This window comes from Corythoichthys intestinalis, chromosome 9 (assembly GCF_030265065.1).
Source record: "Corythoichthys intestinalis isolate RoL2023-P3 chromosome 9, ASM3026506v1, whole genome shotgun sequence".
Classification (NCBI taxonomy): Eukaryota; Metazoa; Chordata; class Actinopteri; order Syngnathiformes; family Syngnathidae; genus Corythoichthys; species Corythoichthys intestinalis.
Window position 1 is genome coordinate 38,994,163 of NC_080403.1, and position 20,208 is coordinate 39,014,370.

The window sequence follows — 20,208 nt, forward strand, 5'->3', positions numbered from 1 at the left end:
GAAATATGAGTGAACACAGCATTTTCTGCGATGGCAGCACCCATGGTTATGTTCCCTCTCCTTTGGCCTGGCACATGGATCGTAGCTCTGTGGCTGAAAATTCACCTGGTAGCAATTTACCACTTCGAGACAGATTTACAAAATAAAAAATGAAAATGCTAAGAAATAAGCACACACATTGCCATATTCTGACAACTTGTTCATCCATTTTGCCAGTAAAGATGTATGCAATGAACTAATGACTAAATGTTGTGGGTGGTGGGACTATTCAATAGAGACCCATGATAATCAATTTTTACTAACATGATGGATACAGCTGATAATGTTGGAAACAGCAGAGAATTATCTAAATCATTTGCATGGACGTACGAAAACATTTGCAACTTATTCAACGAAATGAGAAATTGCTTTTTCATGTGCATTAGTGAGACAATATTGTGAGGCTTGAACAAGTATTTTTTGAGAATTTCAAGTCTGACCAGAGAAACCTACTAAATCAGTTGCTGAAGAACTGTAATTGCCAGTCAATTTTAGTTTTATCTCTGCAGAATGATGACGTCACCAAAATTGCCACTGCAGTCACACTCTTGGAAAGAATGGTCAATCAGAATACATGTAATGACATAGCTCAAGGTATGTTTCTATATTATGTTGGTTTGTATCCAACAAATGAGATTCTTGATTTAAATCTGTCATTCTGCTCCTATCTTGTATGCTCTTTCAGATTTCAAATATTTTGAAGATGCGGCAGATGAATTTCGGGAGCACGAGGGTACTCTACTTCCCTTGTGGAAGTTCCAGTATGACAAGGCCAAAATGATGTGTGTCACAGCACTCTGCTGGTAGGTTTGTTCACCAACATATCAAGTTAAAAATGATAAATGTGAGTCAAGTCATTCATAAAAGAATGAATATTGATTGCATCGTATTTCACAGGAATGAGAAATACCCTGACCTTTTTGGTGTAGGGTTGGGCTCTTGTAAGTCAATGACGTGAATAAATACATTTTTTGGATTTTCTAAGAAGCATACGTGTTTATTCATGCACAAGAATGCCTCCGTGCTGTTTATCGGCAGATGATTTCAGCAAGCAGGGTCGTGGGATGCTTCTCTTCTACACGTTGAAGAACTCTACCTACCCTGAGTATATCTTCCCGACGAGTTCTGGAGTCCTGAGCCTTGACATTCATAAGCAACATTCCTACCTGGTGGCGGTCGGTTTCTATGATGGCTGTGTTTGTGTATACAACTTCAAAAAGAAAGGATTGGTCCCTGAATACAAGAGCAATGCCAAAACTGGCAAGCACACAGACCCAGTCTGGCAAGTGAGTTATTCTAGTCTATAAGTTAACAGAACACTTTAAAGCAGACATGTCTGAAGTCCGGCCCGGGGGCCAAATGCGGCCCGTGGACAAATTTCATCCGGCCCTCAGCATCTGTCATAAAATCAATAACGTCTGGCCCACACACAGACTTATGATATTGGTCAGCAGTACTGCCACCAGCATATGAAGTATCTTACACACTAAATACTGCTCCTCATTTACCCACGAAAAGGCAGCAGCACTCTAAGCAACATTACCCCGTGTGGCCTTTACTCCCAATTTTCTAAAATGGCGACAATCATAAAAAAAAAAAACGTTGACTGCGACGGCCGATGCTTTAAATATAGGTGGAAATTGGACCGTTTCTTCACTAAAATACGCAACAACTGTCTGCCTCATTTGCAAAAAGACAGTTGCTGTTTTTAAAAAGTTCAATGTGATGCAATATTACCAAACAAGACACGCTGACATGTACGACAAGATTACAGGGAAGATCCGTAGCGAGAAATTGAAGCAACTTGAAGCTAGTTTAATTTCACAGCAGCAGTATTTCGCAAGAGCCCGAGAGTCGAAAGAGAACGCCACAAAGGAAAGTTGCGAGATTGTTGAAATTATTCATTAAAAAAAATAATAAAGCAAATGTGACACACAGAATTGATTGCTAAGATTTGCTTAAATACTGTATTTAAGCAAATTATATTTTTTTAATGAAAAATTTCAACAATCTCGCAACTAACCTTTGTGGCGGGCACTGTATATTGTTCGACATGAAGGACGTCAGCCAAGGTCGGCCCCCCAAATTTTTACCACACCAAATCTGGCTCCCTTTGCAAAAAGTTTGGACACCCCTGCTTTAAAGTGTTCGTCTCTCAGTATGAAAATTTGTTTCATCTACGTACTGCTGTATATTGTAATAAGTATTATATGGAATATGATATTTTATTGATAAGCAGTATGGATGATTGATTGTTATATTCCTGATACAGTGGGCCAAATAAGTATTTAGTCAACCACCAATTGTGCAAGTTCTCCTACTTGAAAAGATTAGAGAGGCCTGTAATTGTCAACATGGGTAAACCTCAACCATGAAAGACAGAATGTGGGGAAAAAAAACTGAAAATCGCATTGTTTGATTTTTAAATAATTTATTTCCAAAATAGAATGGAAGATAAGTATTTGGTCACCTACAAACAAGCAAGATTTCTGGCTGTCAAAGAGGTCTAACTTTTTCTAACGAGATCTAACGATAATCCACTCGTTATCTTTATTAATGGCACCTGTTTTAACTCATTATCGGTATATAAGACACCTGTCCACAATCTCAATCAGTCACACTCCAAACTCCACTATGGCCAAGACCAAAGAGCTGTCGAAGGACACCAGAGACAAAATTGTAGACCTGCACCAGGCTGGGAAGACTGAATCTGCAATAGGTAACATGCTTGGTGCAAAGAAATCAACTGTGGGAGCAATTATTAGAAAATGGAAGACATACAAGGTCACTGATAATCTCCCTCGGTCTGGGGCTCCATGCAAGATCTCACCCCGTGGCGTCAAAATGATCACAAGAACGGTGAGCAAAAATCCCAGAACCACATGGGGGGACCTAGTGAATGACCTACAGAGAGCTGGGACCACAGTAACAAAGGCTACTATCAGTAACACAATGCGGCGCCAGGGACTCAAATCCTGCACTGCCAGACGTGTCCCCCTGCTGAAGAAAGTACACGTCCAGGCCCGTCTGCAGTTCGCTGGAGAGCATTTGGATGATTCAGAAGAAGACTGGGAGAATGTGTTATGGTCAGATGAAAACAAAATAGAACTTTTTGGTATAAACACCAGTTCTCGTGTTTGGAGGAGAAAGAATACTGAATTCCATCCGAGAACACCATACCCACAGTGAAGCATGGGGGTTGGAAACATCATGCTTTGGGGCTGTTTTTCTGCAAAGGGACCAGGATCTGTGTAAAGTAAAGAATGAATGGGGCCATGTATCGAGATATTTTGAGTGAAAATCTTCAATTAGCAAGGGCATTAAAGATGAGACGTGGCTGGGTCTTTCAGCATGACAATGATCCCAAACACACAGCCAGGGCAACAAAGGAGTGGCTTCGTTAGAAGCATTTCAAGGTCCTGGAGTGGTCTAGCCAGTCTCCAGATCTCAACCCCATAAAAATCTGTGGAGGGAGTTGAAAGTCCGTGTTGCCCAACGACAGCCCCAAAACATCACTGCTCTAGAGGAGATCTGCATGGAGGAATGGGCCAAAATACCAGCAACAGTGAGTGAAAAGCTTGTGAAGAGTTACAGAAAATGTTTTGCCTCCGTTATTGTCACCAAAGGGTACATAACAAAGTATTAAGATGAACTTTTGGTGTTGACCAAATACTTATTTTCCACCATGATTTGCAAATAAATTATTTAAAAATCAAACAATGTGATTTTTTTCCCCCACATTCTGTCTCTCATGGTTCAGGTTTACCCATGTTGACAATTACAGGCCTCTCTAATCTTTTCAAGCAGGAGAACTTGCAGAATTGGTGGTTGACTAAATACGTATTTGCCCCACTGTACATATTGTATAAACAAGTCATATCTTTTTGTTTGTTTTGTTTTCTTGTTTGTTGTTAAATCAGGTGCGATGGCAGAATGATGATATGGACAATAACCACTATTTCTGTTCCGTGTCCTCTGATGGCCGTGTTGTGTCTTGGACACTCATTAAGGTTTGTTTTGTGCACAGTAGCTAAAATATTATGTATATCGAGTGCAATCTGAGATTTCTTGTTATTCACGGGCTCATTAAGTTTCCATATACTGAAATGAAATCACTTTTCTTTAATTAAAATAATGTATGACTCAACTTAAAGGGAACCACGGATAGAAAGACTTGTAGTTCTTAAAAGATAAACATTATTATGAGGTAAAATAATTTGTTATTAAAACCCCTCTTGATGTTTTCGTTTTTATTCAATTTGCAAAATTAGTTTAACTAGTAGGTCGCCATTGATGTTGACGTCACAGGGCGGTGACGTCACATGGTTATGCTGCCGGGCTTCCAGAATATGACTCTAGCGACATAAACATGTAGTCTGTTCAACCCTTTAATTTGAACCAGAGAGGAACATTAATGAGCATGGCAGCACTGTCGATATTTCACAAATTGAGCAGCAAAAGCAAAATGACCAGGAAAGATGGGATGAGACGAGATGAGGGTAGGACAAAACCGGTGTTCTGCCAAAATGTGCTGACCGGCCTAAAAGAAGCAACTAATGTGGTCAACAGATCAACAATCTGCTTTTAAGATACCACAAGAAAACACAATGCTTAAAAGTATGAGAGGGAAACACATGCAAAAAGTATTTCGATGCAATGAAAAGGTAATAACAGACTCAACAAAAACACAGATAGTAAGTACTCTCCACTTTTAAGCGATGTACGCTGGACGTCTCACCGCATAGAAGGAATTGCAGAACACCGGTAGTGTTCGTGTAGTGACAGTGACAAACTACGTCATCACGGCGAGCGTTCATTGCGCGATAAAACATAGCGCCTCCGTAGGTCAAAACTTATTGAATTTTATAGATTATTGGCAATGTTTTATGTGTGGGCATGTCAGGTAAATAAACCACCTACTATTGCCTGGGATAAAAGAAAAGTTTTGACGAATTTTTAAGTGTAGGCAAAATGAACTCAATACAACTATGATCGGGGATTGCCACGAGTTTGCTTCTGCTGTTTATTCCACAACACGATCGGGGTTTTGCCTCGAGTTACCTTTCAGCTAGCGTCGCTACCTTCTGCTGTTCATTCCACAACAGTTGGCAGCTCTGCTTTGACAAAGTCATCAGTCGTCTATCCAAAAATCACACTTACTTTTTTGCAAATCCTTGATCATAAGCAGACCAGTTGAGGAAGCAGGCATCTTCGAAGTGTTTGTAGCAGAGAACACTACTCGATGATGGCGTGAAATTCATTCGTATCGTGCGAACGAAAGATGTCCATTTACGTGCCCTGCTATCCTTTGGCCACTCATACAACTTTTCTTTAAATTGAAAACAATACATCGCCACACACCGCTGTGGCATCTTACCGAGAAGCAATGCAACAATACTGTTCTATGGCGGACTTCCCTCACAGTTCTCGGTGTGACGTAATTTCCGAAGATTTCCGAAGATTGTAGAAGAAAAGCATTTTCGTTGTCAAGGGCGTTGCTATGGATTAAACAAAGAATCTGGATGGGTTGCGTTAAAAAAAATAACGAAAATATGCTTATAATTGCTTAGCCATTGATATTATTCAAAAACATGGTTGGCCAACCTTACTTCACATTTGGTCTTTAAAGTGATCCTCTAACTTAAATACATGTAGGCTCTAATAAACCACAATTGTACTCTTGTACAAAACCACTCTTGTACTAAAATATGTTGTTAGAAACACATAAAATGTTAAATCAATGGCAATATTTTATAATATTTAGTCCATATTTTGACCGTTAGTTGGCGCCATGGTTTGCGGGCTCGCAGTGATGACGTCATTGGTATCTTTCGTGTTCAACAATTGCTTATTGCTGCCTAAACTCGCGAAGTAAAATGCCACGATGTGCTGCTTTTGGATGCAATTTCCAGTCAAATGGAAACAAGGGGAATGAAGTGAGTGGTCAAGGGGGAATTATTATTTTGAGTGAATAAATGTGCATAAGTGGAAGCTTCTCCCCCTTTTTGGTCCCTGTATGCACGTATCCTACCCACCACGCGTTACAACTAGCGCCCGAACATTTTTCCTGGATCCTCAGTCAAGTAAGGGATCCATCTATTTTCTGGATCCGACGGTCCCACCGCATCTGCAATATTGGTTTCGGATCTGTCCATTTTTTTTATTCGTCGGTCCCACAGCGGCTTTTCGGACCAGTCTATTTTTTGGAATCGACGGCCTAATCGTGGCTGCAACATTGCCATGGGATCGGTCTAATTCCTGGATCTTCGAGTGAGTAAAAAACGCGGATTTGGATTACTATTGCCATCTTTTATGTTGACTATTCTTCGTGGGAGTTTTCCCAAAATCATACTAAATAATTAAAGCACTATGGCACGCTACAGTGACGACAGTGACTCTGACGTGGACCTTACAACATTGTTGGTAGTTCGTCAGGGAACGTATGTTTGCGTACTGCTGAGCTCCCGAGTGATGAGTGGTCAAGGTGGAAATATTATTTTTTGTGAATAAATGTGCATAAATGGAAGCTTCTCCCCTTTTTGGTACTTTTATACACGTATCCTAGCTACCACGCGTTACAATGTACAAGACATGGATTACACAAGGTGTGCTCTTTGGCCTGTACTGTATGTATAGCACATGACAGCTCTGGATGCTAACAATTTACATAATTATATTGGTATAAGTTTTAAAACGTAATATGCTTACCTTGAATATCTGCTAATAAAACCGGACAGCATACACTCTCGTTCCCAACCGGAGTTCCCAACTGGAATCTCTCGCATCACCAGTTTTGCCCAACTTTTGTCTTATCAGGTATTTGCTGCACGCATTTTTCCCTGAAGCTCGTCTTGTGAACGACCGACAGTGCTGTCCTGCTCTTCACTTTTCAGATCTGGTTCAAATAGGAAGGGTAGAACTGACGACATGTTGGGAAAGCTAAGAGTGACACGCTGGAATTTCGTCAACGGGACCAGTGACGTCATGCACTGCGACGTAACAAGAATGGCGACCTATCACTTAAAATAATTTTACAAACTTTATTAAAACAAAAACATTAAGAGGGGTTTTAATATCAAACTATTATAACACATACTAACAACTATCTTTTAAGAATTACTTGTCTTAAAAATAGAGGATCCCTTTAAAGCTCTGGCCTTCCACTGTCAGTGTCGTCTACTTGCCTGCATGAGTTTTCTCCCAGTAATCCGGTTTCTTCTGTTTTTGAAAAAGTCCTCACTTGTCAGGGTACACCTGTGTGCTGTTTGAAATTGTCTATCATAATGTGACTTCAGTTTGAAATCCCTCACTCCTTTTCAAAACATTAATTACTCATTGAAATTGAATGAGGCAACAGTAAAGTAGTTCATAACACGACAGGGTCTCTTTTCATTTTTATGACGAGTGATTTAATAAATTTGCAAAGCACTGTATGAAAGTGATATCACAATGTATTTGCATGGCTGCAGAATGAGCTGGTCTCCGCTGATGCTATCAGGCTAACAATGGATGATACTGTGTCTGACGGCCCAGACGGTATTCTGGAGCGCAACACTGGTGAGATATTTTACTTGCGTGTATGAACGCTTGTGTTCAAAATGATTTAACCCCCACTGCAGTATAGTCTTGGGTGTTGCGTATGACATTAATTTTTTATCTTTTTCCTAATCAGATCCATGGGCGGAGTTTGACTTTTGGGGCAGGGGGGCAAAACATATTGATGACCCCGAAACGCAGTGTCAGCCATAAAATTAACTTACAAAAATATTTATAATAAGAAGTTGAAAATGAGTGTTTTTTTGTTTGCCATCATTCTTGAAGGGAATTCCAAATCAGGCTGCTTAGGCTAGTGTTTTTCAACTTTTTTTGACTCAAGGCACGTTTTTACATTGAAAAAAAATCTCGCGGCACACCACAAACCAAAAATGTTCCAAAATTATTTTCTGTACAGTTTATTTAATTATAAAATAATTTCTCAGTATGTATACTTACTCAGTGTGAAACTTGATCCTGTTTAGAGGAACACAAAGTTGAGATCCTTATTCTTCAACAGCTCTCAGTCTTTATCTGTTTTTATGTTTTGTTTTGTTTTGTTTTGTTTTGTTTTGTTTTGTTTTGTTTTGTTTTGTTTTGTTTTGTTTTGTTTTGTTTTGTTTTGTTTTGTTTTGTTTTGTTTTATAGCAGTTAGGCTTGAAAAAGCTCAGAATTACCAGACAGGGGGACTTGAGCAAAGTCTTTTACCACATCAGGGCCGAGCATCTCGCAGACAATGGCTTTGCAGGCAGGTAGTATTAATGTCTCTGTCACGGTGTGGGACTTTTTGAATTTAGCAACAAGGTAACTGGCTTTGAGGGCTTTCTCATTTACCTTCGTAGTTTTTATCAAAAAAGTTGCCTGTTTCTCTGTGCTTTCACAAAGGCGAACAAAATAGTCCATCGAGTAGTTTTGGAGTGACGGGTGTTTCGTTTAGAGATGACGTTTAGGACAGCTGCTCATGTCGCGTTCAAGAACTGCTCGGATTTCTAGCTTTCAGCCATTTTGCTGTCATGAACAACGTGTTGGAATAAAACACAAGGGGAGGATTGACAGTCGTCACATGTGGATGAAATAAAAAGGACACTTTCAAGTATATCGACACATGACGAGTCTAACCAAATATTGTGCAGTAGACATGCTGGGGTCCACATTGTCGTGGACAACAAGGTCGTTGATGGCTAGAAATCCGAGCAGTTTTTGAACGCGACACGAGCAATACCACGCTCATCTGCACACGACCGAGAACTTTCTACCTACTCCTTCCTACCTTCCTACTGCAACTCTGCCCGACGACGTAAAACAATTTTTAAATAGCCCCGAATGGGGAAATAGAAAGGAGAGGAGTCGGTGATGACTTTCCCACTTTATTGTGGCCACAATGGAAAATAATAAACAAAAAAACAGCGGCATCCGCAACATGCGACCACTAACTTCGTTCACATGCGGTTCTCCCTCCCTCCTTGCTTGCTTCCCGCTACGTCACCACTCTGCAGGCTAATGGCCCCTTCAAGGACCTGCACACAGTTACGGGCATTACAATATATATATATATATATATATATATATATATATATATATATATATATATATATATATATAAATGCGACATTAGATAATTTCTCGCGGCACACTGGTTGAAAAATACTATCTTAGGCTATACTTTTGGCCAAGATCGTCATCTATTGAATATGGTACGCTCGCATGTGTCGTGCCAATGTAGTTACCCCTGTCAAAAATTGTATCCCCTGGCTGGAGCCACTGCGCTGCACTGATTTGCCTGATTTCTGTGTTTTCTACGTGTTATCTAAGAGGTTTTAAAACATGGCCCAGCCATCAAAAAAAAAAAAAATCCTGTCATATATACTGTAACGTAACATACGTACTGAATGTAAAAAAGGCAATGTTTCACTGTTGTACTCGTAGGATGACCTATAACTGTTATTACTGTAATTCAAGTCCTGTATGGAGTTTCTCCAGTTTAATAAACGTCAATGTCCAATATATATATCTGTGGTTCTTTTCTGGCTTCAATTAATTGTTTAAGTCAACATAACTCATAACTAATGTGTGTGTGTGCGCTCCCGCGGCTAGGGGACACAATTTTTGCCGGCGGTAACTTCATTGGTAAGACACTGGTGGTGGCTCAGTTGTACAATTAGCGTCTTTAGTGGGGCACATTGAAACTCGCCTTGCCTTTTCAGTCCTTGGGTGGTTTTGGCTAAGCAAAGCAAATGACTGTCTAAGGTGCTAGTCACATGATCTGTTCGGAAAATAATTTTGACCCATTATAAAAATATCTTTTTTTTTGTTCATTTAATTCACTTTTGTTGATTATTTTATTGCTATACAACTTTTCTAGACAATATTTTACCGGAAAATTCTTAATTTTAAAATCATATTGCATGCGATGACACTTTTCGGCCACCAGGGGGCCTCCCCCCATCCCCCCCCGGAAAATCCGCATTTGATCAGATCTAATGAAAACATGAAACATTCACAATTGCATTTGACTGTATTCCACATGGGTCTTTATTTATATACTGTATGGCAGTGAGGGATGAATAATTTTCAACACAACTGTATATGTAGAGCAACAACTTCTGTCATTGCAGACTGCTCATTGAAGTGCCTAAATACCTCTTTTCTACAGTTGGAGGTAGATCCTTTGACTTTCACAAACAGACCGATTCTCTCTTCATTGTTGGCACTGAGGAAGGTAAAATACACAAGGTATGTTGAAATATATTCCACCATCCAAGATTTAAACTGTCAGTGCCTTGAAATACAGCAGCTGTGCCCACGATCCATAAAGCTGATTTAGTCTGCGAGGAGGCATTTTCTCTGTAGATCCAATCTGAGCTACCGGTATATAGGAAAAATCCAAAATATTTCAGTGCCACATATGATTTCATTAGTCTTTTACAAGTTTGCTTTGATTTTTGTCAACAGTAACAACAGTACACTAATAATATTTTATACAAAATGATGCCGGTTTTTAGAGGGATCCACGGATAGAAAGACTTGTAGTTCTTAAATGAGATAAAATAATTTGTTATTGAAACCTCTCCTGATGTTTTCGGTTTTATACAATTTGTAAAATTTGTTTAACTACCGTATTTTTCAGACTATAGCTAGTAGGTCGCCATTGTTGTTGACGTCGCAGAGCGGTGAGGTCACATGGTTACGCTGCCGTGCTTCCAGAGTATGACTGTAGTGACATAAATATGTCATCTGTTCAACCCTTTAAATTTAAACCCGAGAGGAACATTAATGAGCATGACAGCACTGTCGATATTTCACAAAAAGAGCAGCAAAAGTACAATGAACAGGAAAGACGGGATGAGACGTGACTAGAGTAGGGGAAAAAATTGTGTTTCTGCCAAAGAAATGAAAAAGACTTAAACGTAATCATATTAAATATGGGTAGTTTAAAAATGCTACGGGACTAATGTGGTCAACAGATCAACAATCTGCTTTAAAGCAAGCATGAGAAAACTTTATGCTTAAAAGTATGAAAGAGAAACACACGCAAAAGGTATTTTGAGGCAATAAAAAAGGAATAAAAGACCCAATAAAAACACAAATAATAAGTTCTCGCTGCTTTTAACCGATGAGCGCATGTGTTGGACGTCTCGCCACGTAGAAGGAATTACAGTAACCCGGTAGTATTCGTCGAGTGACAGTGACAATCTGCGTCTTCACCCCGAGCGTCCATAAAACATGCCGCCCTCCATAGGTCAAAACATGTACTAAATACTATAGATTTTTAAATGAATGGCAATATTTTGTGTGTTTCTAACATGTGTTTATAACATACTTTAATAAAAGACAACAATTTTGGCTTATTAGAGCCTGCATGTCCAAGGTTCCCTTTAAAGGAGTGCAACTTGAGGAATTGAAGGTTACGGATGTTCACTGTTGGTTTCTCAGCTTTTCGTTTCCTTACATTGCGCCATATTCTCTGAATCTTTAAATAATTTTCTGGGCTATGGATGATGAAATCCCCCAATGCTTTGTGATTGTACCTTAAAAAACGTACTTGAACTATTTTCTCACAGTTTTTCACACAGTGTTGAACCTTTGCCCACACTTTCATGTGAGCACATGATCCTTTTGAATTATATTTGTGTCATCTTTTTATACAATATCATTACCTTACTGTTTTCCAATTAATCTGTTCATCTGTGGCATATTTTTCAGCATTCCGTAACTTCACTTTTTTTTTTGTTGTTGCTCTGTCCCAGCTATTTTGGAATTTTTTTCAGTATCAAATTCAAAATGAGAGAATTTTATTATGTTTTATTATATTCTATGCTGTTTCTTTCTTTCTCAATCGACTTTAAATGTTTAGACAACCTAAAAAGTGTTTACCATCACCTTTGGTTTCTAATGCATTGTTATATCATTCCCTAGTGTTCGAAGAATTATTCAAGCCAGTTCCTGGAGACATATGCTGCTCACAACATGGCAGTGGATTCGGTAAAGTGGAATCCTTACCACCCAAAGGTTTTCATCTCTTGCAGCTCGGACTGGACCATCAAAATTTGGGACCATATGATCAAGTAAGAGAAATGATGAATGAAAACTGAAAATTCTGCACATAATTGGGTTTTGTTTTTTTATATAGGCAGTGTAGCTAACAACATCCAAATTTAATAACTGAAAAGGCTTGCGTGCAAAGCAGAGTTCGTGATGTTATTAAACCTACAGTCATAAGCGGATTTTAAGGGGGTGCTAGGCCCCCCGGTGGCCGTAAAGTGTCATTTCATGTAACTGACTTTCCTATATATATATATATATAAAAGTTGTAAAGCAATAAAACTGCAACAAAAATGAATGAAATGAACAAAAAAATATATTTTTATGATTGGTCAAAATGATTTTTCGAACAGATCGTGTGACTAGCAACTTAGATGGTCATTTGCTTTTCATATAATTTTCAAAAAAATAAAAAATAAAGTAGGGGATGGCAATTTTATTTTTCAAATGATTTTTTTTCTTTGATTGAAAATATTTATTTTGATTGAAGCAACTTTTTGGGGGGATTGAATGATTTTGACACAAATGTCCTACCCATAATATGGCCCAAACACAAAAAGGATTGCTTCAATCAAAGAAAACTTTTTCAATGAAAAATTAAGTGTTCAAATGCAAATTTTTCCATTTCAAATATTTTTTCCGCATTCAAAAACTTTTTCTATGATTGAAAATTTTCTTTTTTTGATTGAAATGATTTTTCTTTCTGAAAATATATTTTTTTGAAGCAACGTATTTTTTAATAATCATAAAGACAACAATGTCCTAGCCAAAATGTGGCCCAAACACAAATCAACACTACTTCAATCAAAAAAGTTGCTTCACTCAAAAAAAAAAAAAAAGTTGAGTTTTTCGAGTTTCAAATTTATTTTTGCATTCAAACACTTTTTTTGATTGAAGCGACTTTTTTTTTGGTTGAAAATATATATTGATTGTAGCAACTTTCTTTTTTTATTCAAGCAACTTTTTTTTTTTGATTGAATAATAAAGACACAAATCTACCTCCATATGGTTCTGCCCAGGGAATACAATTTTTGACTGGAGTAACTACATTGGCACGACACCAGCGGGTGTACCATATTCAATGGATGACGATCTTGGCGAAAAGTATTGCCAAAGCAAAAATTTAGAATTCCCCTCAGGAATGATGGGAAACAAAAAGCGCCTATTGTCAACTTATTATTATAAATATTCTTGTAAGTTAATTTTATTGCTGGCACTGCGTTTCGGGGTCATCAACATGTTGTGCCCCCCCTGCCCCAAAAGTCAAACTCCGCCTATGCCTACAGTAAATAGAAATTGCCTTTACAAATTCCTCCAGTGATTGATAAAGTATTCTGATACAAAAGTCATCTTCTGCTCAATGTTGCTTCAGCAAATTAAATAAGGAAAAGACCTGTTATCTGACATGTTTTTTCTAGTACTCCCATGCTGACGTTTGAGCTCAATGCTCCAGTTGGCGATGTGGCCTGGGCACCATACTGCTCCACTGTCTTTGCTGCTGTCACCTCAGAAGGAATGGTAAGTACCATAACCATTTGTTATGAAAATGACAATAAATTATTTACTGGTTATTTTATCTTAACCCTTGAACACCTGGGCCTATTTTGTCTGAATTTGTAAGCATTTGATGCTGCCTTTATATTTCAAAGAAAAATAGTCCACAATGGCCTGGTTGGTCCCTTTTTCAGGACATCATACAGTATATAAATATAATTAACATTTTGGACCCAAAAAGACAAAAAAAAAAATAAATAAAATAAATAAATCCCAATTTTTATGTCAAAATTTGTAATATTGATGTCCCATTGACAACCAAACATGCTCTATGAAACGTTTTGAAGCTTGATAATAATTATTCAACTTGTTAGGATAAACATTCAACAGAGAAAAATGAGAATGAATAGTTTTATATTTGATAATTCAACAAAAAAGCAGGTATGATCATCAGAGTTTTTGTTCTTTCTACATACTATGGTAAAAACAGGTTATACATACAACATATAGTAGACCAACAGTGTAAAGTAGTGAATACATATATCAAATCATATATCATCTATGAAGTGGGTTCGGAGGATATCTCTTTGTGAAGTTAGGTATTGCACCCATCACCTTATCAAAAGTATACATACAATCAAACTTCTCGAACACACACATCTATATACAAATTGAAAAGATTGATCGTGAAAAGTATCAAATACAACATTGAAAAAAGGCATTTCAAAAATATTGTCAATAAACTAGTTCAGTTCAATTTTTTTCAGGCATGCCACTCTGTTTATCCTTGAACAGGACACAGACTACGTCACACAGACCAGTCTTCCGCCGTTTGCGCACTGATGTCACTTCTCAATCGCCGACTCATCCGAAGAAAACAACAACAAATCTGGCCCATCCTCTTCCTCGAGTTGATGAAATAATGCATTAGCTTGGGCTAAATTTAGTTTTCGATTTACTCCACACATTTCAAAGTCACTCGCTCAATCCAACGCCTCGCTCAGCAATTTATTAAAAAAATTCCCAATGCGTTTTTCGTGACCTCACAATGGCTCCTGGGATATGCAGTTTTTTGTGATGCTTTCGGTTTTGAAAAAGGGGAAGAATTGATGGAAATATGGACATAAACACATAGGCCATGCAGCATTTTAATGTTTATTTTAGGGCTGTCAAATTTAGCGCGTTAACGGGCGGTAATTAATTTTTTTTAATTAATCATGTTAAAATATTTAACGCATTTAACGCATGCGCGGAACGACCCACTCATTCATTGCCGCAAACAGACTACAGTGGCGTCGTTTTGTGTATATTGAGAGCTAAGACGCAGAGACAAGCGAGTGGAGTGGACACAGGCATTCATTGGGGCCACGCTATTTATTGGCATAAGCTTTGGCATCGCTTCCATAACAATTATAAGTATTGTGGCGAGCGACGTGGGGAAGAATGGCAGCCTGTATTGAACACAACGCAGAGAAAATATACCATTTGCAGCCACCACTGACAGTCACGGTTGCCCAACTTCCCATCATGCATTTGGGTGGAACAGTTAAGTCGCTACAGTATCATTTACTGAAAGCACAACAAAAATAATGTTCACAAAAAGAGAAGCGCTCAATGCAAAGAGAACTGGCATTCCCAATCAAAATAGCTATGCAAAATAATACAGACTTTGGTCAAACTCTATTTAAACATTTCGTTTAGCTCAACAAGTACACTAAATGGCAATATTTAGTCACAATATACAAACTATCAGAGGTCTCGTACGTTGTGAAGTCAACACTCAAATGAACATAAGGTACAATGAAACCGGAAACTACGGCGTCAGTCAAGGGGCAAAACGCACTAGAAAAACTTGGCTAAATCTCTAATTCATTTAAAACTCCTTGTTGTGTATTTCAATCACTAGCTTCCACAATGGCGAGCTAATAGTTTTTTTTTTTTTTAATTGAAAATTTTACAAATTCTATTAAAACAAAAGCATACAGAGGGGTTTTAAGATAAAACTACTATAACTTGTAATCACATTTATCTTTTAAGAATTACAAGTCTTTCTTTCCATGGATCCCTTTCAAAGGAAGAATGTTAATAATGTTAATGCCATTTTGTGGATTTATTGTTATAATAAACAAATACAGTACTTATGTACAGTAATGTTGAATGTATATATTCGTCTTGTCTTATTGTCTTATTCCAACAATAATTTACAGAAAAATATGGCATATTTTAGAGATGGTTTGAATTGCGATTAATTACTGTTAATTTTTAAGCTGTGATTAACTCGATTAAAAATTGTAATCGTTTGACAGCCCTAGTTTATTTATGAGGGCAATAAAACTATAAAACTCAAATGACAATATCTCCGATTTTAGTTGGTCGACTGACTTCAAGTAAAACGTGGACCTCAACTTCTGCACTTTCAAATGAGACTTACCAGCAGCATGTGGGTGACGTAGTAAATATAGCGTGACGAGGCTTCAGCGATGATATGAGTCGCCGCCGACTCGTCCAGTGTTAAAGGGTTAAATCACTCGAAATTGGAGTGTATATAATGCAATAAATGTTTTTTTTAATGATAGGTACTTCACTAAACAATTTAAAAGTTAGGATTTTACATTTAATGAAGGATAGTTTGCCAACTACACTTTTGTATACTTTGTATAAGGTACAGAGGATAAGAAACTTTCAAACAATCTCTAACCATCTATTTTCTGTCACTGTATGTTGACGTCTGTGATAACTCGAGATTACAGTGTAAATTGATCTACCTTGTGTCACTATTATTACAAAAATGTACATTTTTGCTTAAGAAAATACTGTTGTTTTATAAAGTATTTTTTACTTTAGGTGGGCAAAGAGGTAATTTGACATACCATTGCTTGCTTTTCCATTCATTCATGAGCACAATCTACCATTTTTATAGTTACTTTTTCATCAGATTAAATGCTAAATGGAGAGTACATCTAAAAATTCTACCATACCCAAAGTGCTTTACATTGACTCATATTCATCCATTCACACGCACACCCACATTCATACACCAATGGTGTTGCTGCCATGCAAGGCACTGTCAACACACTGGAGACAAATTAGGTTCCAGTGTCTTGCCCAAGAACACTGTGACAGTGGCCAGTCATAGCCAGAAATTGAGCCAGTGACCTTTCAGTTTCAGGACGACTCGCGCTACCAACTGCGCCATATCTAAAAATAATATAGTGCGGAAAATATTCATTCACGGCAACAGATTCCTTTTTCCTTGTAATATTATCAAATGACATAATGATCTGAGTACAGCCATTCTGTTCTCCAAATACCAGTGGATTTTTTTATTTTTTTTTTTTCAAGAAAGCATATCTTCCCATTAATAGATGAGTTTTTTAATAATATTGATAGATAGGCCATAAATGGGTGTTATTCTGAAAAATATGACTGTATATAGTGAAAGCACAATGAAACAACAATTTTTCTACATACAGAGTAGTGCTTACAAAGCTGCCAAGGTTCAGTTATCCTAATATGGATCAGCACCAAAGTGTACTCCTTCAAGCATACACACCGTAAGCATATGCCAGAATGCTGTCACTAAGGTGCATTATTCACTGAGACATTTTCCAAATGATGCAAATGTTTGGTGCAAATGATTCCAAATTACCCAATCTTAATGAGAATTGAAATAGTTCTGGGGTTCCTCATTTTTAATTTTGTTTTTTCTAATTTGAAGTGTTTTTCAAATTTAGAGTTACAGCATACAGTATTATATCACCTGATTCATACTTGACATTTTTCATTTTCTGTGACATCAATTTGACTCATTTGAACTGATGCTGTCTGTGATGTGTTAGAAGATCAAGTCCGGTGGCCTGAGACTTGAGAATGCGCTCTCTGCAAACACATAACTCTAGGTTTCATTTCTTGTGGAAGAATTCAACACATAACGTCTCAGTTTCATTCCTGGAATTGTCATGTCAAAATGAAATGTCGGTTGATCTACACGAGATTATCCTGAAAGTCAATTTTTGCTTTGTCATATTTGTTTTGTTTGCATGAATATTCTTTATTAATGTGAGCAGGCAAAACATTAAAAGTTACTCGTGTCACAGTGCAGATCTACGCCCCTGTAAAAAATAGCCACAACCACATTGGTCTAAAATACATAATCCTCAGGGCAAAACGAAACTACACACAACTACAAATCTAATTTGTGTAAGTCTATCGGCTATTTCGACATCCTGCAAATACAACACAAAAACCTTTTGTATCATACTTAAATGCAAATTGCAAAGACTCTGGGTGTATATTGATCATGAAAGTTTAATAAATAAAGTACATTGGAAATCTAATGCAATCACTTATCACTGACATTTGGTAAACAACTGTTAGAAGACACAGTGATAGAAATGTAGAAAAACTTAAAAGTACTACACGGCCAAAGGAAACAGGCTGCAGAAAGTGATGCAGATAAGTAATTACAAGTGATGACTGTGATGCTTTGTGTACAGCCAGTTCTCACAGTTAGTACAGACATTAGTGACCCAGGCAAAGTCATGCATTTGCTGGCTTGAAGGAGTGGGCTGCAAAGAGTTCACAATTTATGTGTTGCTATTCGGCTCAGTTATATTTGAGCTGTGTTGCTACCAAAATGTCCAGTTCATTTAAATTCACGTTACATTTTATATTTGGTTTATTTGGATTGTAAGAGCTGCATCAGCTATACAGTAAACTGTAAAGAATGTGACAACATAGCAGTCTGTCGGAATGAATGTAACAAGGCAGAGGAAGAATGTGACACAGTAAAGAGGGTGCAGTGGAATACACAGGGTCTTCTGCAGGGTTCAACAAGCCAAATTTAAGTTTCAAAGTCTTTTTTAAGACCATAATGAATAAAATTTAAAAGACCTGTTTCTAGTGCTGTCAAATGTATCGCGCTAATGGGTGATAATTTATTTTTGTAATTAGTCACGTTAAAATATTTGACGCATTTAACTAGGGCTGTCAAAATTATCACGTTAAAATATTTGACGCAATTAACGCACATGTCCCGCTCAGACAGTATTTTGCCTTTTGGTAAGTTTTACAGCAAGGCTTTTTGTGCTGTCTAACAGCGAACTCTTGTGGTCGCTTTGCGACATGGTTTATTTTTTTCTTGCCAGTTCAATATGGCTGCACGACGTCTCGGGCTGACGCCTGCGTTGTAATGTTGTGCTTATATGATCCTTGGACAAGATTTGTCCGTAAGTATGGTTGTTGTAAAGAATGTACATATTATGTTAGTAAGCGAAATGTTCTATTTTTGTATGAGACGCTTTTTGTTTATGTTTAGTGAACCTGTATAGCGTGCTAAGCTAACGTTGTTGCTAATGCAATGCTTGTGTACTTTTATTTTGTTGTAGTTTTACGACGGTCTATAGAGGACAATGGTTTGAGGCTATTTTATTAATAAATCAGATGAAAAAGGAAGAAGTCTGATTATTAAGGTGTCATTCACTAGCTGTCTAGCTTTGGAAAAAGTAGACGCTTCGGAGTGAGGACAGCATAGAGATTTAAATGACAGTAGAGTGAAATGCCCACTACAGTCCTTATGTACCGTATGTTGAATGTATATATCCATCTTGTGTCTTATCTTTCCATTCCAACAATTTATTTTACAGAATATATATATAATTTACAGAAAAATATGGCATATTTTATAGATGGTTTGAATTGCGATTAATTGCGATTAATTACGATTAATTAATTTTTAAGCTGTAATTAACTCGATTAAAAATTTTAATCGTTTGACAGCCCTACATTTAACGCATGCACGGAATGACCTGTTCATGCATTGCCTCAAACAGATTACAATGATGCCGTTTTTTGCAACTTGAGAGCTAAGAGGCTGAGAAAGGCGAGTGGACACAGGCGTTCATTGGACCGCGCCATTTATTAGCATAAGCTTTGGCAACTCCTTCACAACAAACATAAGTATAATTTAGTGAAAGCACAACAAAAATAGCATTCCTATCTCTCAAAAAAAAATAATGTTCACAAAAAGAAAAGCGTTCAATGCAAAGAGAACTGGCATTCCCAATCAAAATAGCTATGCAAAATACACATAAAACTTACTCAGACTTTGGTCAAGCTCTATTCAAACATTTTGTTTAGCTCAACAAATACACTGGTTGGCAATATTTAGTCACAATATAAAAACTATCAGAGGTCTCGTATGTTGTGAAGCCAGCACTCAAATGACGTGGATGGACCAGTAAACAGGGAACTACGGCGTCAGTCGAGGGACAAAACAGATTCATTGGCTTGATTTCTAAGTAATTCAAAACTCGCCATTGACACCTTGTAGTGTATTTCAACCACTACCTTATGTAGTTAAAGACACTGTGGAAGAACGGCAGGGACGTCAACAATGGCGAGCTACTAGTTTATTTTTTGATGGAAAATGTTACGAATTTTATTAAAATGAAAACATTAAGAGGGGTTTTAATTTAAAATTTCTATAACTTGTACTAACATTTGTCTTTTAAGAACTATAAGTCTTCTATCCGTGGATCCCTTTAACAGAAAGAAAGTCAATAATGTTAATGCCGTCTTGTGGATTTATTGTTATAATAA

General features: G+C 37.5%; 1 protein-coding gene across 1 annotated transcript in view; it reads left to right on the plus strand.

Annotated features, from left to right (window-relative positions):
• LOC130922079 (dynein axonemal intermediate chain 1-like) overlaps window positions 1-20,208 on the plus strand; it is a 37,527-nt gene that overhangs the window by 7,865 nt on the left and 9,454 nt on the right. Inside the window, exons 10-18 of the mRNA XM_057846593.1 lie at window positions 549-633; window positions 725-842; window positions 937-980; window positions 1,078-1,325; window positions 3,960-4,049; window positions 7,509-7,596; window positions 10,226-10,305; window positions 11,989-12,137; window positions 13,533-13,632. Of these exons, the coding sequence (XP_057702576.1) occupies window positions 549-633; window positions 725-842; window positions 937-980; window positions 1,078-1,325; window positions 3,960-4,049; window positions 7,509-7,596; window positions 10,226-10,305; window positions 11,989-12,137; window positions 13,533-13,632 (1,002 nt within the window). The remainder of the gene's footprint in view (window positions 1-548; window positions 634-724; window positions 843-936; window positions 981-1,077; window positions 1,326-3,959; window positions 4,050-7,508; window positions 7,597-10,225; window positions 10,306-11,988; window positions 12,138-13,532; window positions 13,633-20,208) is intronic.